The sequence below is a fragment of the Anser brachyrhynchus genome (genome assembly GCF_964034855.1).
Source record: "Anser brachyrhynchus genome assembly, chromosome: 1".
In the NCBI taxonomy this organism is placed as follows: domain Eukaryota; kingdom Metazoa; phylum Chordata; class Aves; order Anseriformes; family Anatidae; genus Anser; species Anser brachyrhynchus.
In genome coordinates this window covers 58,677,841-58,702,413 of record NC_137694.1, presented here as the reverse complement: position 1 = coordinate 58,702,413, position 24,573 = coordinate 58,677,841, and the positions used below count along the sequence as shown (strand labels likewise).

The 24,573-nt window shown below is 36.7% G+C and overlaps 1 protein-coding gene across 3 annotated transcripts in view; it reads right to left on the bottom strand.

Annotated features, from left to right (window-relative positions):
• The window catches only part of SLC41A2 (solute carrier family 41 member 2), a 58,390-nt gene that overhangs the window by 8,477 nt on the left and 25,340 nt on the right, over positions 1-24,573 (bottom strand). For all 3 annotated transcript variants that reach the window (XM_080575806.1, XM_080575807.1, XM_080575805.1), the window contains 4 exons: positions 18,409-18,556; positions 17,756-17,835; positions 5,760-5,891; positions 4,566-4,714 (listed from right to left, as the gene is read on the bottom strand). In XM_080575806.1, coding sequence (XP_080431932.1) covers positions 4,566-4,714; positions 5,760-5,891; positions 17,756-17,835; positions 18,409-18,556 — 509 coding nt within the window. The remainder of the gene's footprint in view (positions 1-4,565; positions 4,715-5,759; positions 5,892-17,755; positions 17,836-18,408; positions 18,557-24,573) is intronic.

Here is a 24,573-nt window from a genome sequence, read left to right as displayed (position 1 = left end):
CAGACACCTGATCTTCATTGCATAAGAACAACCACACTTTGAAATTACTAATTTGGTCGGTAATAGCTCTGGGAATCTCCTATTGTTTGTTTATTCCCTGGGTATTTAATGTAACTGTGTGTTCAGATTTGCTCAGTAGGTGTTAAAATTCCTTAGAGGGCATTTTACTGGCTCAGTGAGAATATTAAGAACAGAGGCTGCCTTTGAGCGCTCGGAGCAGTGTGCCAGGACTGATGGCTTGGCAGTTCCAGTGTTGCTCTCATTCTGCTCCAGGTTGACATGACAGAAGGTGAAACTTTGCTTAGTGTATAGCTTTATAAACTTAAAAAATACTTGTGCCCTTGTGAGGTAGAGGTGGGGAGCAGTTTTTTTAATTAATATATTCTTTGTTGGCCCAAAGCCAGACTGTATCTTCATGCAGAATACTGGTGTGTGTTTGTGTGACTTGTTTTTGTAAAATTTTCAAGAAAATACAGTTCCTCTTAAATAGATGACACTTACCAAATCCAAATCTCATTTATGATCAATATACTGTTTTTCACTAATGCACAGTGGCTTGCCCAGCTACTGTATGCTGCATGATGTGAAGTACCCTACATACTTACAGGTGCCTTTGTACATAAGTGATATTCCTCATAATATTTTATATTTTGATATTTTCCTCTGATGCCAACATTCATAAACACAGATCAGACTCAAGCCTGAAAATTTCAACCTGAATGCAGATTAATATGAATGTGTGCAGTTCTCCCTATCTTTATTAAAACATATTTGTGAAATCCTAGTCTCACTGAAGTTAAGGGGATTTCTGCCTTGGATTTCGATAGAACTTATTTATAAATGTATTTCACGAACATTTCAACAATATGTTTGTCCTTCAAGAACAGAACCAACTGTGCTGTTAAATTAGGAAAATGAAATAAAAGCAAAATAAAATAAAACAGTTTCTGTGGTTTCTTATGTCTAGAAAACCTGAACTGTTTTGCGCATATACAATCAGAGAGGAGAAATTGCAGACCATAATACTGGCTACTCATATGACTTAAAATCTCTTTACGTAATGTTTTTTAGAACAAATGCATGTTCAGAGAAGCTACATTTTGTTTTACTACATAGTGTATAATAACTAAATTACATTGCTAATTGCATGCCATTTTAATTCTTTATTTTCCATAAATATTTCAATTATATGACATGCAGGAGACAGAATATCTACGAACAGGTAGGAAGAGAGTAAAGAAGCTGGTAGGCATTAGTGGTGAAAAAAAAAAATCAAACAATGATAATATTAGAATTGAATGAAAATGAAATTAACTACCTGACTGGAATTTCAGTAATGCTGTATAGAGCTTTCAGTGCAAATAAATTATGTTTTATTACTTTGGGAAGTACACTGAAGTTCACAGGCAACCCGAAAAAGTCTTGTTAAAATGCCAAATAGAGGAATTCACATTTATGTTACAAATTTACTGTAGAGATAATGTATAATAGTATAAAATGAGAGCAACAGATAAATAAATGTAAGTCATGATTAAAGCTTTCATGTAAAATCTTCCTTCATTTTTTCAGCTTACTATAATATTCCAGTTCTAATTTTGTCATTTCCCTAACCCCTTTGTCTCCATTTTAAACAAACACAGAGCTGGATAATCAGAAATAATACAAAGATCTTGAAGTTAATTTAAAATCTATTTCAGTCCACTCTAAAATATGTCATTAAATAATCATGTCATCTTACAAAAGTCACTTGAATTTTAAAGATATAATTTTCACTTTTTTGTTGTTATTTTTTTAATTTGGCATATGTATTTTTTAATAGTGGAAAAATGTAGATAGGTGGTATATTGCCATAATAATTATTCAGCTTCTCATTTACCCCCTCCAGCTAAATATAGGGAATGACTTAGAAAGGGCAAAGCACTGGCATCGAACCTCCTCGAACACTGGACTGACTGTAATTAACTCTCACCTTTGGGAATCACTATACTCTATTAAATGATAATCTCAAACATGGAAAAGAAGGTATCAAAGCTTTCTTATACGAAGGATTGTAATCCTTGACATCTATTTTCAGATGCCTTCCATGCAAACTGAAGATAAATGCAAAGTCCAATACATTATAAAAAAGGGCTAGAAAGCACATCTTTCATTGCTCAAGAGACTGTCATTCGATTTGTTTTGTTGATAGTTGAAAAGACAGTAATCAGCTATGTGGTTTTTCAGTTTTACAGCAGAGCTGAAAAGCTGTCATTGGAAGGACAAAAATATAAAAACTTCTGGAACAATGAGATCAGTAGATGTTGGTTTGTAAAAACTCAAAATAGATGACAGTTTTCAAAACTGTTCTTTACTATATCCAGGTGCATAGATGACTTCAGTGAAAAGGGGAAGAGGTATGAGTACTAATATTGAAGTGTTTTCCCTGAGAAATGTAAAATGTACAATCTGCAGCAGGGAAGCTCATCAGAAGGACAGGTAAGTAAAATGCATTCCAGATTTAAGGGTTAATGCAAGAATTTTTCCCTGTAAAATTAAAAGCTGCTGTAATTATTGGTATGTAATACCACGATAATCACTACTAGAAAAATGCCAGAATAATGAAAACGAGGAAAAGAATCTCATTAAATATTTTCAGAAGGTGTCAAAAACCATGGGGTTCCAAACTGTAAATCTGTCAAGACCCATGAGAATTTACAGTGTGTGTGCAATACTGTTACTTGGTTTCAAAATAAATACATCTCAAGCTGCCTGGTATAGCTAAAGACAGAAGGTAAAGAGGGAAAAAATCATCTATAAAAAGGAGAGGGGAAAAAAAAGGCTCTATGTCTGCTCTTCTAGGTGAAAAATCAAGAAAATCAGATGTGGCTTTATGGATTGCAATGGAGATTTATTCTGCAATGGAGACTGCAAAACTGAATGCTCTGATTTACAAAAATCAGCTGTGTGTGTGTATTTGTGCCAGCACGGGCCCTGAATTACTGTGTGATCTTAAAATCCTGCCCTAGAGCCTCAGACTCGGTTTTCAGCTAACTTCTGCGTTTCTCACACCTTACCCTGTCCTTTGCTGCAGAAAAAAGATGTGTAGCCCTGAACATATTATGACTGTAGTTCTGTGAACAGGCGAATCATATGGATTTCATACGGATTTATGCCTTGACCTTGACTCCCATGTGAAATCATTGAAATCTAATAATGGCTGAAACCACACACACTTCATTCTTACCTTTGGTAGAGACATTAACAGGGACTCTTTTTCCCCACGTTTTTATTAAGCTTATAGGGACTTCGTATCACTGAGAGACCTGAGTCTTAGAAAAACTTGACTGAAGCAGGCCAAAGGATTCAAAATTTATTAGAAAGGAGAGACAGATAGAATAGACTGACTGAATGAATAGCATAATTTCCTCAGGAAAACACAGTATAAAACAAGTCTTAAGACTGGAAACTAGGAATAACATGAAAGAGGAAAATTAAAAGTAATAGTTTTGTAATTTTTACTACGACATTCTCACTTGCAAAGGTTGGAACCTTTCCAATTATATTCTACCAAAAGAGTACAGAATTCACATATAAAATTAAAATAGTAGCAGTCTTCAAAACCTATCCTTATTGAAATAGCAGTGTGATAGACAATTCAGAACATTAAAATTATGATTTTTTAAAGGATTGATTGGTGATAATACTGTTTGCATTTTAAAACTAAGTTGCTTAATTTTAGAAACAATGCTTATATACATTTAATATACGGATAATTCAACTGTATTTTTATTGTATAACATGAACTTTCTATTTTTGTTTCTAAAGAACAATGAAGCACTACAGTTAATTCAGCCAAGTTTTAGCTAAAAATTGGCTGTGGATTTAGTAAAAATATTTCATTTTTTATTAGCGATTTTTCTTTGAGAAATTATTTCACATTAAGACATTGGTATTTCAAAAGGCATCTTTCATGAAATGCCACTGCTGGGTGTGGACAGACCAACTAGGTAGGAACATAAAATAATGAACACTGTTTGACAATTAATGCAATTACAATTTCTTGCACAGTGATCATTGATCGCTGTTACACTAATTTAAACTTTAATAAACGTTAAAAATGTACCAAGCAATAACATTCTCATCTGCTACATTTTTGACTGTGTTAACTAAAACAGTACCATGAACCATTTTAAGAAACCACTGTGGGAGATTACTTTGAGAGTTTTCTTGATGTATTCATTATTCATAAGTGTTACTTCTCCATCTCTCCATCTCCCCTCTAGCTGATTAAAATGATTGGGGTTTTAGATGCAATGGTGCCAAGAAGTATGTGAAAGAGAAAGTGCAAGATGGATGACTGTGAAATAATGTAGTCATGAATCTTCTGAAAATCACTCACAATACCTATACACCTTTGTAAGCAATATGCATGCGGAGATAATTAGTTACTTCATAACTGTGCTGAAAGTCTGTAATAACCCATACCCTCTTTTACTTATTCATGCAATTTCAGAAATCAGACAACACATCATTTTCTTCAGGAACTTAACTTTATGTGAGCATTTTCAAGTTGTATTTTTTCTTACCTGTAGCAGAGCTGCAAACAAATATACTGCTATAAAGATAGGAGTTAAGGAAGTGTGGCCACTTTTCATTAAATGGATGGTGTACAAGAAAATTAGGTGTCCAGGAATCACCAAAAGAAGCAGAACTTGGGCTGATTTGTTATTTACTCCTATAACAAAAAATATATATATAAAAATAAATCCAAAATTCAGTTAAGCTCTTTAATTATTATATCATATTTCTATTTATTTTAATATAAAAAGACGTTTTGAAATTTCACAGCATTGGCTACTGTGGAACAGCAGGAATTATTTTTCACAAAGCCAGTCCTTGAGATTTTCAACAGGGGCAAAAAAGTCATCCCTAGTGCCTGCCAGCAAAATTAAGCAAGGCCTTTCCAGAAGACTGTGCAAACTGTCTGCTGTCAATCAGTGCATTTCCTACATCTCTTTTGGTTCTGTACTTCTGTAATAGCATCAAGTTTTTTAGAGCTGCACTGACTTTGTAGAGCCTTCATAGGAAAGAGAATGTTTTAGACACCATACTCAAGCCATCCTCAAAAGTATCTTATGTTTCTAAAAGGTAATCCCATTTACTATTTCCCATAATCCCATTTTACTATTTTACTGTTACATTTAGTATTCACATCTCAATGCCTCAATGCATTTCATAAATATTAATGTGTAATACATTCTATTGAAACATCAAATTTCACTACAGATACTGCGTTGTTAGGAAAGGGGGAAGTACAGGGAAGACAAACTGTGAAGAAAGAATCTAGAAAGAAATGGCAAATGGGGAATGGAAAGCAGGGACTAGGCTTAGTAATAATGTTAAAGTTTGGTCCAAACGGGAGACTGGATTGAACTCTGGAGTTAAATGACAAAGGTTAAGAGCAGGGAAACAAGTTAAGGTATAAGGTATGATAAAGGCTGAAATCCTCCTGAGTTGATACCATCAGGGCCCTGCCTGATCAGTCCCTATGTCTGAGTCTTGCCAAAGTTATGCCTTTTTCCCTCTCTCTATGCATCACCTCCTGCAGGGAGTTGCTTGTGATTGTCACATGTAAACAGCTGCAGGCAAAGGAAACTGCCAGACCTCTGCTGCCTTTGAATTGCATACAAATTGAGTCTCTCACTGGGGGTACAGTCATATAGGGGGAAAAAGAGGAGACGTGAGACACCATTTTTAACAACTAAGTGACTAATACATACCTGTACCATAATAGGTTCTGCATGGATAATAGCAACCCTTGGCTTCTTCTGGCAGTTCTCCAGGAATACTATGTAAATGGAGGTAGGTAGAAATTCTGCTAGCTTGAATAGCTACTAGATTACCACCAATACCTGAAATGCAAAAGGGAACAAGTGGTAAATTTTCAACTTTTTTTTTTTTTTCCTATAGTAAGCAATATTTTTACAGATTTTCCCTAAATACAGAAGTCAAAAGGAGAAACATTCTTAGACTGTGTATGTTGTAGAAAGGCTACCACCAATCTCTAAAGTGATCAAACTTGGGCTACAATTTGGTGTATCACTGAATATTTAGATATTTGGTATATCCATGCTATATATTGGAAATTTGGGGATGAGTTTTAATTTGTAATAAGTGCAGAAAATTCCTCCAAAATGTTCAACCTGATACTTTTTCATAGGTGAAGCTGCCTTTTAAGGCTCCTTGTTATTCGGCAATCCTTCCTGGAACAACAGAAGCAATACATATCTGTGCCACTGCTGAATTAGCTTCCTCGCTCAGTGTTGCTGGTAAGTATAAATAACACAGAGCAAATGCAGTTGCTACCACAAATATAAATGCAGACTTCTCACACATAGGGCTGGAAAGGACTTCAAGAAATAATCTATCCATTCCCTTTCGCCACAGAGACGGATTTAACCATAATCTTTTGCCATTCACAATTCAGGCTGAAAGGACAAGCATCTGAATAACTATTTTTAAAAGAATGGCAGGGATGGAGATTCTACCTTCTCCATGACAGCTGTTGATATGTTAGGAAAAAAAAAAAAAGACAACTTCTGTGAAACAATTTCAATTTCAATGAATTGAAAAGTAAACCAACTTGTTATATCTACATTACAGAATGAAGTGGCACTAACATATAACTCTCCTATTGCTATTATATCTTAGAGTTGTCTACTTGCATATCAGATACATACCCTTTTTTCCCAGATGCTTTACATAGCTCTGAGAAATATGATTAGGTGGAAGTAATGTGGATCTTTGCCCTACTTAGGCAGCAGAAAGACCTTGGTTACTGTATTTGAACTAATGCTTAGGGCTTTGGTCACAGAAAAAGTGTCTGTCATCACCAGAAGAAACTATTTGCCAAATCTCTCTGGGGACTATGGAGCGGTTGGGATAAAGATTTAATACTGAGAACTCAATGAAAATGTTCTGCTGCAAGGCAGCCTAAAGACAGATTTTGGCAGAACCTAACAAGGGGGTCCAACTTTTAAACAAAAGGTTTCATATCAGGACATAAAGTATTAGAAAAAGTCATGGAATTGGCAGAAAAGACTGATTATCAAACCTACCTGCATCTTCTCAGTCAGGAGATAAAGGGACAAAATGTGAACTACCAAAATGTTGAGTCAGTCTTTGCAAAGTAAACTAAAATAACAGTAGTTGTTTGTTTTTTTTTTTTTCATCAAACTACAAAAGGAGAAGTAAAATAAAGGATTTATATAAACTATAAGAGGGGTTTATACAAGATGAAAAACAATCTAAGTAGGGTCCAAAGTCTATTTTCTGAATGTGAACAATAATGTTGATACTTCTAACTAATGAGAATAAGGTAAGGAAAGAGAGACAGAAGTAAAATGAAGGATCAATGCACTACATTTGGATGGAGATCAGAAAATTTCTGTGACTGAATTACAAAAAAGCTGTTATGTAAAACTGCATTTTAATAAAGCTACAAAGCTGGGGATGGTGCCATATGACTAGAAAATATGAAACAGTTTCTGCTTTAAAAAAAGGGGATAAAAGCAATCTGGATAATTACAAGCAGGCTAGAAACTGCAATAACTGATCTATTCAAAACAATATTAAAAGATAAAATTAGTTAACTCTTCTCTCACTATCCCTATCTTTTATAGCATTAAATGAAGAAATGAAAGATAAAAGTAAATAGGGCTAAATTTCCAGGCATGTTTTGAGGTTTGTGGCAATGCAACCATAAACCACTTTGGCACAAAAAAGGCAAGATTTCACATACTTCCTAGGATGTGTGCAATTTCCTCTTGTGACTGATAATTATCTGCTGTAACAAATTCAGACAAACAGAAATATGAGAGATGATCTGGACATCTTTCCCTCATTAACAACAAGGGAAACCAAGAGAAAAGAATTAAGGAAAATGGAAATTTTCCCATTTGAAATGGCAGTAAAACTGGCTAGACAACAGAGACAGACCTTATGCAGGTGCACTGAAATTTACAAAGCTTCTAGAGCCCATACATCCTGCTGAGTCTCAACCAGCTAACAGCATATGGTGACGGACAGCAGCAGTCATCCTGTCCTTTAGTTCTGTGCACTCATGTGCCAATTCTTCCTTCTAACTATTTTTGAACCTCTGGGCCAATTTCAACCATGTCTGACACAAGGATTACTTAATTTTAAGGGGTTAATATTAATATTAACTACCTCCTCCAAGTACGGTGGCTGACAAAAAGGAAACAATGGTTGATCCTGCGTAAATAAAGATTCAAATCCACACCTCATTGAGACAAAGGCAGTAATAAAAGCTGTATAGTTCTCAGCATAAGCATGCCAGGTGCCCAGTCAGCACATCTTGGAACTAGACATGGTGCCTCTTACTCAGCCTGTAGTTAAGTGACACTGAAGAGGAAGGACGATGGCCAAAGCAGAGGGAGAATGGAGAGAATATTGTAAGCAATGGGTATTGCAGGGACACTAGGACACAGAACACTGTGGGTTGAATGGTGCTCTAAAAACACAGGATATAAATCAGCACAGAATCAAGTTCCATTATTCTGCTGGTCTTAGAATGACTTGAATAAAGCTGTGCTTGCATTAAATGAATCACTATGTACAGAGACATTCAGTTTGTTTTCCTCTAACAGCAGTTACTGTGCACGTGAAGTTAACTCAGCAATATCAGATTTACCAGATCCCCACAAGAAGCAGAAAACAGATAAAGCTGTGTAGGTTGACTACATTTCAATACACAAAATTGATCATTTCTGAGCATCTTCTAAATGCATAAAATGGTCATGTGCTAAGTAGCTGCTCATATTATGAAAATCGCTGCAGACATATATATGGACTGTTTCCATGAATTTAAGGGAGAAAATGTGTTTCCTGAAATTGTATTGTAGTCATCGTAGCACATACTTCATAGCAAAAACTAACTGTTCTTTCTCATGAGTACTATATCACAGAGGAAAATAATTGCTTTCAAAAGTAAAATCCTGCAACTGTTACCGCATTCCTCTCAGGACAGCAGATGTGTTTAGCTTCAATGTGAGTGCTACTTTGTCAATAATAAGAATAGACATTGCTAAAGTGTGAAGGACATCATGCTGACTTACGACATTAAAAGAAAATTGAAAATCTCATCATGTTATTGAGTCAGTCAAGGGATAAGCAAGAATTAATACCACCTCTGATTTATTTTTTTTATCAGTTCTTTTGTTTTGTAAAACAAGCACGCAAAACCATATTTAAAGTAGAGCCAAAACCACGTCATGTATTTGTGAGTATGCCTACAGGCATGATTCTACTAAGCACTATTTGGAAAAGGATTTTTTTTTCTAGTAAGAGAAGTAACCATGCTAGTCTGAAAACCACATTAAAAGTACTTTGTATCAATGCATCTTAAAGAATATTTCAAAGCAGATCTGTCCCTCATTACTCTTATTAACATTTTACAGGTTAAAAAAACAAACAATCATAGAAGTTAAAGGAAGTAGACTGGGTGTTGCTGATGCAGACTCATCTCAGATCACCTAATGCTCTGGGTAATTCACCAGGCTGGTGTTGTGTTTTTTGTTTTTGCTTTTGGTTGATTATTTGGTTTTGATGTTGTTGTTTTCCACGTATCTTATACCACACACTTTGGGTACCATTTCCAAGAGAAAACTGGAGGAATATCTGACATACCAGAGGGTTGTGCTGCCGTTCAGAGGGACCTGGAGAGTCTGGAGAGCTGAGCTGAAAGGAAGATCAATGAGGGGAAATGCAAAGTCCTGCATCTGGGGAAGAACAAGCCTGTGCACCTGTACAGGCTGGGAGTTGGCTATCTGGAAAGCAGCTCTGCAGAGAAGGACACGGGGGGTTCTGGAGGACAAGAAGTTGGCCATGACCCAGCGATGCACCTTCATGGCAAAGGCAGCCAACGGTATCCTCAACTGCATTAGGAAGAGCATCAACAGCAGGTGGAGGGAGGTGATGCTTCGTCTGTACTCAGTACTGGTGAGGTCATATCTAAGTACTGAGCCCAATTCTGAACTCTCCAGTACAGGACATGGACCTACTGGAGCAAGTTTAGCACAGGATCACAGGAACTGGAGCATCTCTCATATGAGGAGAGGCTGAGAGAGCTGGGGCTGCTCAGCCTGTAGAACAGAGAAAGCTCAGGGGGATCTTATTGATGTGTTTAAATACCTGAGGGGAGGGATGAAGACAAGGGAGCCAGGTCCTTCTCAGAAGTGCCTACTGACAGGGCAAGAGGCAATGAGAAAAAAATAGAACACAAGATATTCTATTTGAACACACACACACACACAAAAAATACCACATTTTTAACAAGGGTGATCAAACACTGGAGCAGGTTGCCCAGAGAGGTTGTGGAGTCTCCGTCTGTGGATATATTCAAAACCCAACTGGACACAATCCAGGACAATGCTTGAGCAAGGGTCTTGGACTAGATCTCAAAATGTCCCTTCCAACCTAACTGGTTCTGTGATTTTATTGAAAAGCAAATAAAGCCAGCTCTTCCTCTCAACACTATTTCAGCTATGCTTCCAATGTACAGAACAAACCCTGCTTACTTCCTGCTTTTGAAGAACAGAAGCTTCCATCTAACCTTAGAAAAGGACTCTAACTTTGAATCATTAGCACACAGGTGTATTTGTTTCCCTGTGGTCTTCCAAACTAGCTCACCATCCTCCACACACTACTGGGAACCCTTTGCTCTAGATTTAGTTTCTCTGCAGGCAGCCAGACACCCAGAATCAAGGTGCTCCAAAGCCCGAGTTCATGGTAGATGCAGCCCCCTACATCTTATAGAAACTTATCTGTAAATGCTCCATAGGTAAATTGGTATAAGTTATGTTGCAGTAAAATAATACGATTACTAGTCTTCCTCTCAGACTTCTAATTCTTCTAAGTCAATGTCATGATGCATTGCCTGACTAAACATTGCTTTGATACTTTAATTTATCCTTAGCATATCATGAATGATTCACAGTCTTAATTTAATATCCACTCTTCAAAATCTGGACTGAATACAGACTTACTAGTTTCTCTTCTGCTTTTCATTGGTGCTTGTCACTATAAATCTGAGTGCTTTGCAAACATGAATGCATTTATTTTTAAAATATACCTGTGAAGTGATATTTTTATACTGTCTGCAAAGAGCATTTTGCAGTTTTTGGTAATGAATGTGAAATATTTAAGTCATTTTGTTCTGAATAAGTATTTAAACCAGACTTTTCATTGATTTCATTTGCACCAATGAATGTTTTCATTTGTATCAATCAGTGTTTAATATTTTTGCAGGTCAGATTCAGAATCTACAATCAGATATTTCAGAAAATGAGAATAATTATGTTACTACTAATTGGTAAAAAATTTGTTTTAAGGTACTTGTTTAACACTGGGGAGAACTGCATGGTAGGCAAGAGGAATTTTGCAAAGCAGTATTCAACTACCTTATATATAAAGTTACCTCCTCTCCTGTAGGTTTCCATCTCATTCTTTTTTTTTTTTTTCCCTTAAGTATATATAAATGAAGATGGGTTCCTGCAGAAAACTACCTTCCTGAAAGCACTGAGAGCACAAGATAACAAGATAAAGCCTAGGTTCTCAGCTTTAAAAACCAACACCATAACCATTCACAAGACTATTAAGAACAGTTGCACGATGGGGTACACAAATAACTTTGTAAGAATGGCAAACTTTATGCACATCAATTCATTGAGATTAAAGGTCTTTATAAATTCACTTCTATGGGAGAGATTATCAGTCACAGAATACTGTGCTGTTCCCAAACTTCTACACTACAGCTTCTGCAATAGGACAAAAATCTATTAATACCTATATAAGGGCAGAATTAGGCCAACAAAATTCCCGAAGAAGAATGCTCATCTTTGCACCCTCCTAACCACAATACACAGCAATACAGTCAGTTGTGCCAATTAAGGTGTGTTTTTTTTTTTTTTTTTTTAATTTTTAAGACAACATTACATATGCAAACCATTACATTTTAAAATTGAGTGGTTTAGGTTTGGTTTGGCTCATAAATAATTTTTATCCTATGCCTAATTGACAAGTATTCCTTGACTGTCAAAAAATGAAAATATTCTGGATATACTTGTGATGTGAAAACTAATGATTACTGAAATCTTGTAAAAAAATAAAATACTTAAAAGAAAGAACTCACATCTATAACAGCACAGATTATGCAGATTTACATGTACAACTAGCAACTAAAAAGTAGTAGAACTATAACCCAATAATGAGTCAGAATTAAATATTCAGAATGAAAATCCTCCTCCATTTTCATTCCAAAATAAAGACTGAATTATAAATCTCATACAGTATAGGTGCCTTCTAATTCTATTATATTCTGTGCAATTCAGGATGCAGAAAAACTAATTTCCTACACAGACAAATTGCTCCAGTACCATAGAAGTACACTAATGTCTTCCCTTGTAACTTACAGAGGAAAATTTCAGAAACGCAGCCATCTGAGACAATGATTGTCTTCTAATCAAAGCACTTCTCTGTTGTATAAAAGCTGAGAGTACAACTATCCTATAGCAGATTAAAATACATAAAGTTATTAAAAATACATTTTATTTTTTGAGGGGGAATGATTTCTGGTATTTTCTTTCCATATTCTCTAAAGGAAACAATTTACATCAAGAGATATCTGAAAAGCCTGAAAGTCTGTCCTTCAATTTATCCTATTAATAGATTTAAAAAAAAATGGTTTGGGGAATATATTACATAAGCTTAACTTTCATCTCCCAGACAACAGACACTCATTAAGTTTTGTGTTAAATTTTCTCATACAGGTTCTTCATATTCCTTGATCTACTTTTATTTCTCCCACATATCAAATACTACGTACAGCCAAAGAGTAGGGAATATTACAACAGATTTATGTTACCCTTAAGGACTCTTGTTTCAAATCATCTGTAAATGCAAGTTTTTCTGTATGAAGCCTTCAAACCATTTCTGGTTTTCAGTTGTTTTCAGAAGTAATTTGTAGAACCTCCATTCTACAAAATGCATAAAAACGGGGTGAAATCTAATGACATGTTGTTTACTATGCAGTAACTCTTGAAATAAAAATACTTACAAGATATCTCACAATATTTTTTTAAGCATGCAAGGAAAATGGAAAGTGGCTCTATCTAGTAATCTCAGTTAATTTCAGCTGATTATTCTGAAGCATATAATTGTATAAAGCATTATCTTTTTTTTTCTGCACAAAAGGAACTCAGCTACTTGCAAATTGCAGTTCCTGAGCCAAATTCAACAAACTGTGTTGCTGTAAGTGGATTTGTAAATTTTATACATCTCTTCCATTAGAAAACATAATGATCAGCTTTGAGTATCTAGGCTGAAGCACAGCCATGCTGGAATTTTAGCTAGTTTCTTCAGAACTTCAGTACATCAAACACAAACATCTAAATTTCAACTAGATTTAAAGTACCACAATGGCTAAAACCACAAAATGATTTATTTATTTTTAGAAAGCACCGTTAAAATTTAACCCAACCAACCATAGAATTAAAAATAATTCTTCATCTCAAGAAATGTGTTTAACAGGGGAAAATTGGAAAACTGGTTGTAAAATACTTCTGGCCACCAGCACTAAAGTTGACTATAAATGCCTGCCTGCTTAAGAACTATTTTAATATTCTTGGCAAAAATTTGCAGTTATTGTTAACGGGGTAGGAATCTTTGAGGGTGTTCAAATTCCAGACCAATATTTCTTAAACCAGAAGATATATGGCTCCAAACTGTAACATATATATGATGAAAGTGCCTTGTCCCACATCTAAGAATATGAAAACCACTTAGACAGGACCTGATTGAATGCTACTTACTGGCGCACAAAGGAAGCCTAACACCTGATGACTTTGCAGTGTATAATGTCCAGGATTTCACGATACCCAACAATTGGCACTGAAAAAATCAGCAACAATTTGAAATCTTGGACACTCACACACCATCCTGAGATTTTGGCTAGACATAATCCCAATAGGTTACAATATTTATTTCAGGTTTCCTTGTTTCACAGGAACAACAAGCTTCAAAGTAGGAGAAAGGAAAAGGCATCTAAAAACCATTTTGAGTGGGAAAACCTGCAGCTACTTTCACTGCTTATGTTTACAATGATAATTCCAAGGACAGGAAAGCACTGGGAAAGAAAGCTTTCTGCAACAGTCATATTTAAAAAGCTTTCTGTTAAGTGGCCTAGCAGATCTTTGGTTAGTAAATGAGTGTCAACAGATGTTTTTTTTTAACTGAAAGATTTCCTAAACTCCAGTTTTCTACGCTATACTGACCAGCAAAATCAAAAGGAGCCAATAGAATTATGAAAACCAGGAAAGCCTAATCTAACAGCAACTGAAAAAATCACTTACCTACAATTTCCTTTTTCAGGAGGTGTACCATAAAGCAGGCACACTGCATCCTCTACACAGAATGTATTTTCTTCTATATTTTACAATAGAAATGCCTCTATATTTCAAATTCTGAGGACCGAGGAGTTTAGCACACACATACGACACTTATACTTACGCCCCTCTGTTCATTTGTGGATGAGGGAAAACCAGAATTCATTAGTGCTTACATTGTTGTCCAGTGGCACTGCAAAAGCAGCATTGCTATTGCTGATCACGGGTCACAGGCCTTGCACTAGCTTTCCCTTACGGTAGCAGCACAAGTCTCTAGTCTTGACCTATTATTATGCTTGTTGCCAGCTTGTTAAGAGTTCCAAAATGGCGCACGGTGTGAAGTTACTCTAATTACAACATGGAGTTTAAGACTGGGACAGTAGCTGAAATATATGGACAGGAGACTATAAACAACTCCATGATGGTCCATTACTAGTCACTAAAAAGTTTAAACCTTGCGAGCTGGGAAAAGATTGCTTTACGCGTAACAAGAAAAGAAGCAGCTAAGCATGAAAAATCCAAATAAGCAACGGGGTAAGGTACCTGGTGTAGCATGGAAAAAAACATTCTCAGGCATTGCACAGTAGTTTGGGGGGCAGATGCCAAAGGCTGAGAACTGCCTAGAAATACAAAACTTCTTAAAATGAAGGCAGCTTTTATAACTGGGGTGGTGCAATTATCACAGCAATCATCATCAGAGAACCACAGTGGGACTGTCACAGCTACAAGCCCACTTTTAGCCACAGCTTTCCCTCTCTCAGCCTACCTAATTCTTCAGGGATCTTTTGACCTGCCAGCTAATCATCCATGGCTATGTATAGCATTTGGCTAGTTCTTTTTCTCTAAAGATAGATCAAAAGAATGTATGCACATTGCCTTAATTCTGTTCATAAACTTATGAAAGAAAATTAGAAACAAAGTGGTACATTTAACTTTTTCTCTAGAGGCATGTTTATAGTAAGCTGTCATTCCTAGCAATTAAAATGATTTACTTAAGTCCAATAATTAACTACAAATTTTTAAAAAAGGCAAAATGTAAACACGCACGCAATTCAGCTTTTACAGCCAATTTCTGTGAAAGAAACCAACCTTGAACAGGATGCATAGTTCCACTTACAAGGGCAGTTCATAACTACTACAGGGTAAAAGACCATCATCACTGCAACATCTGGTAAGAGCGTGCGGTCTTGAGAAAGGCCTGTATCCATTAGACCTATATCCATCAGACCTGTATCCATCAGACCTGTATCCAGTGTAGGCAGCAAGACCAGAACATGAGAATCTATAGAGAAAATCCAGACCTATTCTACTACTGTACTGGAGCAGAGAGAGAAGCCTACTGGAAAACAGTATAAAGCAATCATCAGACAATTGTTTGCTGTTGTAATCAAGAGATGTCATCTAGGAAAGCAGTACCACTGGTAAGAGCTTTGGGTGCACCTGCCTCTAAAGAAAACACGATCCTCTTCTCTTAGGAAGTAAGCTACCAAGGAGGAGGACTATTACAAGAAAGCTTTCAGCTGTAAAGCAGTAGAGGTCAAAGATCAACATGGTCACCCTGCTCTTTAGGTATCTGGAAATCAAAATGGAAATGCACAAAAAGTAGATGCAAGTACTTGCAATTCTGAATGAATATAAAGGAAAGGCTCAGGCAAGGAAGCATAAAGGCTGAAAAGTAAAAATGAATTTATAGTCAACAAGGAACATAAGCAGCAACACTGAAATGCCTTATATTTAAAGGAAATTAAAAAGAAATACAAGAGCTTAATAGGAAAGAAGCATGCTGTGTGGAGGACTGAAATACTCAGTTCCTTTTGTATCCTGACTTTGTAAAAAATGGTGATGCCTGATCATAAACTTGTACGTTTAAGTCTGTACGGCCTGAGGATAAATTAAATGTAGAGCATCCTTAGAGAGCTAGATGAACAGTCCATGAATTATCATTATTAATGATTGAATTATTGAATATGAATTATTATTTTTGAATATGAATTATTATTTTTGCAAACTGATTATCTTAGAGGTTAGTGAATACCAGAGGGCTGTAATAGGGAAAACAGAAAATGTATATTTAAAAAGGACCAAAAAGAATGATATGGGGAATCTGTATGTTTGTAAAATTTATATTCCTGACAAGTATAAGAACAAATTACTAAATAGACAATTTGTAAGCATCTAGAAGATAAGAGAGCAGCAAAACAAAAGCTAACATGAATTTACCAAGAACATCCCTCTGTCAAGGTAACACAATTATCTCCTCTAACAGAACAGCTTGCCTAATGGGCACAGCCATAGATATACCAACTTTTAACTGTTGCAAATTGTTTTGATGCTATCCCATGCCGCATTTCCACTAGCAACCTTTGGAAGTTAATTATATCAGAGGCAAAGTGTTTCAAAACCCAGCATCAATATTAACATTTCTATTATCAAAGCAGATGAGCAAACCAAGTGGTTTTAACTTATTTAATTGATAGCTTAGAAAACAAAATAGAATATACCCCAATGGCATTTGCAAAGGCCAAGTTAAGATAAGCCAAAGCACTTGATAAGCAAAAATCTGAAGTCAGAATCATCTTGATAGTTAGAGAAATTGATTTAAAATCAATGCATAAAAGTGCAAAATAATGTACAGAATCAAATGTAGAAATAAAAAAGGGGAAAAGAGCAGCTAGTGAGCATTATTGTGGGAACAGATCCAGTGATTATAATTATTGCAAGCTAAACGTATTAGTCACATGATACTGTAGCAAAAAAAAGAAGCTAAAAATTTGCATGTTGCAAATAACTACATCAGTCTAATAAGATATTATCTGTACATGCAGAATTTGCCTTGTTATTTTTCTTAGATGACAAAACTATTTATGGATGAAATTGTCATGAATACATTTTTGTGCATCTGGAAAGCGCATAACAAACATGGGAACCAATATACATTTCTCGTAAGAAATCAATTTGCCTGTAGCGCCCCTGTTGGCTCTTAAACCTACACGCAAGTAAATATTGAATTGCTATTTTGAAAATTTGCCCTTGGACATTCAAAAGAAAATCATCTGAAACAAATTATTATCTAAATTTTCCTCAGCCATATCAATTTCCATATAATATTTGGTCATATAATATTTGAATATACCTCTTCAATTTTCACATTTTCTTAATGCATACTTCAGGCTCATACTTCTCATTTTCTCCAACATGTTTTAATGATTGCAGTAAATAGGACCAAGAAACTCTCTTCAGGTGTTAATAGGCTTTTATCAAACCAAAGTGTATCAATCAATACGTAGCAGCATATAATCCTGTCTTAGTCTTACCATTAATTACCGGGGTATAAACAACAATTCCAACCAAGTTTGGATCAGATACAGTAGTGTCCAGAATAAGGCCACCAATACTGAAAAACAAAGTACAATATTTAGAATAAGGCAAACAGCTACATTAATTAGTATTTCAAACTTTTTTAATAATTTCAATCTTTTAATATCTTCAAGCCAATTTTCTTCTCAATTCATCTTTTTTCCCCTATTACTTTGTCCTCCGCTACAGACTAACATTGCTACAGCTACTGATTTAGATATTAAAATTGACTTCTTGTATAACAAAGACCATAGAATTTCAGAAAATCACTTGACTTTTAAGATTCATAGCTTTCATTTGATTAAATCACTTCTTAGATCAGTGTGCAGTTTTGATAGGAAGCTGCAGGAGATGAATACTTCACTGTTTCCTTTATTTGATACAGTACATCTCTGTTCAGTCATTTCCACAGGCTACTGCTAGCTTCCCCACTCATTCCGATCTATGATTTAACTATGTAACTTCGTAATTTTTGGAAGATGAAAGTTTATTCCCACTCCGCATTCTAGAGGCTCCTTGAATGTTTCTTTCAAGCACAGTCAGGTGTTATATAAGATATATAGAGAGACCAACGAGAGACCTCAAGACAAACAAAAACATATAGACTTACCTGCTTATAACCATGGCAGTTATAACAGGCTCCCATCCTGAATGGAGAACAGTTCTGGTAGCTGGGTGTTTGGCAGCTATGACAATCCCCATAGGAGTCAGAGCCAAAAAAAAGGCACCAACTAGAGGAGATACATAGTAATATGTCTCTAAAAACAAAAAACAAAAAACACACACACAGAAAAACAAAATAACTATTTTGCTTTCCAGACATTCATGGAAGTTATTCCTAACTTAGAACTCTAAAATAAATTATATTCTACGCCATTCAATTGAGGAATTTTAATAGTCTCTAGCACTACTGTACCTAACTTTTCAACTACTGCATCAAAAAAAATGGTGTAACGTCTGCCACCTGTGATCGCTTTCTCCCATCCCATCAAGGACAGAACTATCTGTGTCAAGTAGAAAGTTTTTAAAAACATTTTTATATGATGCTTGATGATAAAAATGCAATAGAGATGTGGAATATGAAACATTGTTACATGTCTGCTAAAAAAAAAAAAGAAACAACATATTGAAAATGCATTTTGTTTATATATAAATTTGTAGCATATGTAAACCTCCCTCTTTCCAAAGCACAGATAATATGCTAATCTCCCCAGAAACAGCATATCTAAAATGATGCAGGCACAATATATAATACTGAAACATTTATATCAGTAGTTCAGTTGCTTTATAACCTGTCTGAAAGTCTGGAAATTCACAGCCACAATTCTGCTGCCTGCACCTATCCATCAGAATGGCATCATATTTCACAGGAACACAATTGCAAATATCAGTAAGGGAGTACCATCGTAAAACAAAACTAATAATGCAAAGGGCTGCCTCCAGAAAGAATAATATTTTTCAGATTAGTTCAGTCATACAGTCCCATCCACTCAGAAGCTATCACAGTGATCCAATTCAACTGTGGCAAATACACGTGTAACTTACACAAACAGCTCGCATTTACATACATTTAATTTTATGAGAAATGTGGCAGTGTATTTAATATTAAACACATTTTGTTTAAACTTTCAGAATTTGGACAACTCAATGCAAAATATATTTTAAATAAACAGGTTGAAGTAGTTCACATAGAACGCATAAACACTTGAACAAAGAAGAATATCCAGTATATATAAAAATATCCTACCCAAGCATTATGGCTTATTACAAAGTCTGCAAGTTCAAGCAATTACTACTTGGATGTTATCTTGGTGGAGGGATGGAGAACAGCTAAAATTACTCCTGAAAGAATTGCTGTAGTGTTCTTAGAAGTTACTGTCCTTCTGCATTGACTGGTAACAACCTCTGCAGCAGAGCCAGCAGAAAAGAGACTAAGATTCCTATCACTCTGTAAGCTAAAAGTAGAAAGCTATCAGAATGAGAACGAGACAAAACCCAAAAGAGAAGTAATTTTTCCTTTCCTTTTCTAACTACTCTATAGTATATTATCTCCTTCCATTGTGGTGCCTTTTTTTTTTTTTGTCATTTTTCCTCCTTCTATGAACTAAGAGGTGTTTAATGTGAAAAGGTCTGACTCAAAAGAGTACACATAATACATGACTCCTTTATTTGATAATTACAGGGTTTTTTTAATCAAGCTTATAAGAGAAAAATGTATTGATGTAAAGTTTTTGAACTTTTTGTCATGTGGACCACTACTTGCTGCCCAAATAAATGCCTCCACTTGCAATGAAGAAAGATCCCTGTGCGTACTGCAGTGGGTCCTGTGGAATGGCATCATTCATTCTGTATCTATTTACGTAAAACTTTGAGACTTCCTTCTTTTTCTCTTTTTTTTTTTTTTTTCTTTTTAAGATGTTAATCACATTATGTTCCTGCTACTTATTCTCACTCCCTCTATGTCTGTTTTGTCTGAGAACTGGCTGAATGGCAGGTCTCAGAGATCAGTGAGATCAGTGGCAGGGGCAGTAGCTAGCAGTGTCCCCGGGGGTCAATACTGGGTGCAGTATTGTTTAACTTACTCATCAGTGACTTGGATGAAGGGATAGAGTGCCCCCTCAGAAAGTGTGCTGATGATACTAAACTGGGAGGAGTGGCTGATACACCAGAGTATCAGCCGCTCAGAAGGATCTCAACAGGCTGGAGAGATGGGCAGAGAAGAAACTCTTAGAATTCAACAAAGGCAAGTGCAGGGTCCTCCACCTGGGGATGAATAACCCCACGCACCAGTACAGGCTGGGAGCTGATCTGCTGGAAAGGAGCTCTGAGGAGAAGGGGTTGGGGGGGTCCCAGTGGACAACAACTTGACCATGAGCCAACAATGTTCCCTTGTGGTCAGTGGTATCCTGGGCTGCATCACGAAGAGCATTGCCAGCAGGTCAAGGGAGGTGATCCTCGCCCTCTACGCAGCCCTGGTGAGGCTTCACCTGGAGTGCTGTGTCCAGTTCTGGGCTCCCCCGTACAAGAGAGACATGAAGTTCTGGAGTGAGTCCAGCGAAGGGCTACTAAAATGACGAAGGGACTGGAGCATCTGTCATCTGAGGAAAGGCTGAGGGAGCTGGGACTCTTTCGCCTGCAAAAGAGAGGGCTCAGGGGGGGATCTGATCAATGTGTATGTGGAACAGATTGCCCAGAGAGGTTGTGGAGTCTCCTTCCCGGAGTTATTCAAAAGCTGTCTGGACGCAAGCTTGGGTAATGTGTTCTAGGGACCCTGCAGGGACGTTGGACTAGATAATCTCCAGGGGTCCCTTCCAACCTCAACCATTTGATTCCGTGATTATGAGATTTTTACCAACACAAGAAAGGAAATTAAAGTTCAAAAAGGAATGGCATTTTACTACAATTTCTTTTTTAATCCCAATAACAACTTAAATAACTTGTTAGAACATGTTCATGAGAAAAGAGAGTATTTAACTATCAGCAGCAGTCTCCAAGCATGGAGAACTAGTCCAAAAATATAGTCCAAGAATTACAAAGAACACTAAAAATAAGTACTCTTCTACTCAAAGTAAAATACATTTTATAATTCCTTTCTTCTGGGAAAAACAAACAAACAAACAAAAAAAAATACAAAAAAAAAATGCCAGCACAAAGATAAAACAGAAACCAGTCCAGCAAATGAGCAATAAATACTAACCAAGAGATATTTAATAAGCAGCTTATAAATAAATAAGTGAAATATAAAATATATGTATGCATATATCATCCTGCCACATAAATGTTTTGTAAGATGTTTTAAAAAATGAAAAAATAAAAAAAATGAGAAGACAGTCTTGCTAGTGTATTCATGAACTATAACCAAAATAAATACAATTTATACGTGCAGTGCAACAGGACTGTACTATTTCAGAACTCAGCAAGCAGCCAGTAGCAAGGGCAGCTTTACAAGCCTTAGAAAACACAATTAACCCATGGACGATTTTCAGTCCTTTCACTAGTCGAAGTCAAAATATTTTAAATTAGTTAACAGCAGCTACTGAAAAAAAAAGAAGGGCATCTATACAATATAACGCAAGCTGTCGTTTTTACAGCAAACAAAGCAAAAGTTAGATGAACTTTCAAGAGAGTGAATAGATATTTTATAGCAGTAAAAAGAAAAGGTGTGTAGTGATATAAAAGACAACGTGAAAGAAAAGCAGCTGGTGGTTTTGTTACATACTAAGGCATGACTTTCAACAATACTCAGCAGTGGCTTAAGTTTCTTCCTCTGAGTCAACAACAAGTGAGAAGAGTTATTTTTTGGCCTTGTTTTTCAATATTTTAATATGTACAAGTGTCTTAACTTTACCATGCAGAAAAATCAGAGACAACTTACAAAATAGGTTTTATACCCGAGGCTTTTAAATGGAGTTGGACATAAACCAGATTATAAAAGCTACCCATTGTTACAAGACTGTGTCACAAGTTTTTCTGAAAAAAGTCTGTTTTTCTGACAAAAGTCACGAGTGGTTCTCAGGAGTGGGGAATCTTCAAGGGCAAGATGAGGCCAGAGCTTAGATTCTTAAAAAATGATAATAAATGTTTTCTATGATAATATTCTAGTACTTCATTGGGATTCCCTGATTTTTTTTAAAAAAAAAAAAGTGCTAGAGGGAATAACAAACAAATAAATAGGGCATCAGTCACCCCCATGCTGCTAAACAAGGAGGAAATCAGGTATATTTATTAATCAATTTACAGGTTTTAGCCTACACAACTGAAATTCACCCTACCCAGGTTTTAAGGCAAAGATTATGTAAAATTGAAGCTTAAGGCAGCTGTTCCCTAATAGAACTTTATATTCGACTTCCCATCTATTAAGTTTAATTAAAACCAGAACTGTAGAAGCCATTAATAGTTTCAAAACATATCACAGAAACTGTCACAAGTGAGCTATGATAGGTTCCAGTTCCCTGCAGACTCAGTGAAACTGCTCAGCTCCAGTCTAACTCTCAGAAAGGACTTTCCTTTAGCTAGGGGAGACTCTGCTGGCAGAACAACTTACTTGGATCTTAAAAGGCTCTAACCTCAAGATGCATCTTTTGAGGAAGGTTGGGCCATCATCCTATTTATATTTAATCCATAGAAAAAGTAAATTTATTCTACAATAGCTGGAGAGGCGGAAAAGGGAATAAATGACTCTCCTTTTGGGACTCATTTCACGCCACTTTTGACAGCTGGGTGCTGTTTACCTTACATGGCAGGAGGAAATTTGCTTGGCCTGTTCTGGTGGCTCTGCTATAGAGTTTGTAACATCCAACACTGCAAAATCAACTCCTAAAAACACTCAATAACTCTTTAATGAACTCCTGACTGCGACCTTAAATCAAACAGGAAGGAGGAAGGAGGGAAGAGACAAGGCTTCCAACCAAGTCCTTACTGATCTTCAACTATTTAAAGCCCTCATTCCTGTGGTATAAACACTGACAGCAATCAAACAAGCAATTGGGGAACTCAGATGGTTAACATTTTGCCGCTTATGCAGGATGTCTACTGTGGTGTACTGTTCGGTGTGGTGCCTCTGAAAACAACACAACCTCTAGGTGTGAGCGGGAAATGTACTATTTCAGAGGCAAAATTAGTAACGACGGGGGATCCCGCCGTCTGGCTTCTCCAACTAGATCCGAGGATAGCTGAGAGACGCCGGCATGCACTTAATCCCCGCCCCGTGAGGAGAAGAGGGTAGCTTGAAACGAGGCCCCCGCAGCGTTACAGGCGGCGAGCAGTGCGGTTTTTCTGTCAGAGCCGGGGCGGGCGCCCCGCTGCCGTCGGCGGGCCTGGAGAGCCCCCTAGCGGCCGGCGGGCCGCCGCGCTGACACGGAGCCGGGGGAAGAGGGTTTTCCTCTCAGAGGAACTCCCCGCCGCCCCGTCACTGTCCGACGAGATGTTGAACACAGGCCTGGAAGGCGTCCTACTGTTAAGGGGTGTGTTTACATGGTTCTAAGTGCAACGCGCAAAAATGTGGAAGTTTTTCTTCATTTTTTTTTTTAAATGCGTGCTGAAGGACTGGCTATCGAGGACTCGCCACGAATTAGCTAAAGGATTCAATTGGCTTCAGCATTTAAAGGACAAGTTAGTTTACAATAATTGTCTCAGGAAGGAAAACGATTAGATTATCTCTGAGGCTGCAATTCATGGAGTAATTTAGAAGTGCAGATACAGTCCTTTTCAGGGCATTAAGACAGAGCTGTTAACCTGGTGCCATTCAAATCCCCGGCTCTGATGGGTTTGCGCTTATTTTTGAAACAGTCAAATGATTTTTTTAAGAGATTGTATATATGATGGTGGACAAACAAGATGCTTGATATCCCTAACCTAGGTAAGTATGCTACCGTCCTTTTTCCTTGCCTCTTCTGGGCATGCCATGAAGCACCTGCTGTACAGCTCCGTTATAAACAAGCAGAAAACTTTTAAATAAATAATTTCACCCTTTCTGGCCTATTATTTGAAAACTTTTCCCATGCATAGAGCCAGAACCTTCCCTCTTTGTTGGTGTATTTTAGTAATAAGGCTAGTAAGTTGTAGGGGAAACTATTGCATTCAGAAGACAGTTCAGAGGTGGGCTCAACCCACGTCACTACTAGCTCATAAACCGTGTACTTCCTTATAACGTTCCCTCTACGCTTGTTGCTCTACTTCTGAGAAAGCAGGGAAGTGGCAGAAAGAACATAAGGACATCTGTGCTGAGTGAAGCCAAGAGTCTCATCGAGTCCAGCATCCTGTTTCTGACCACAGC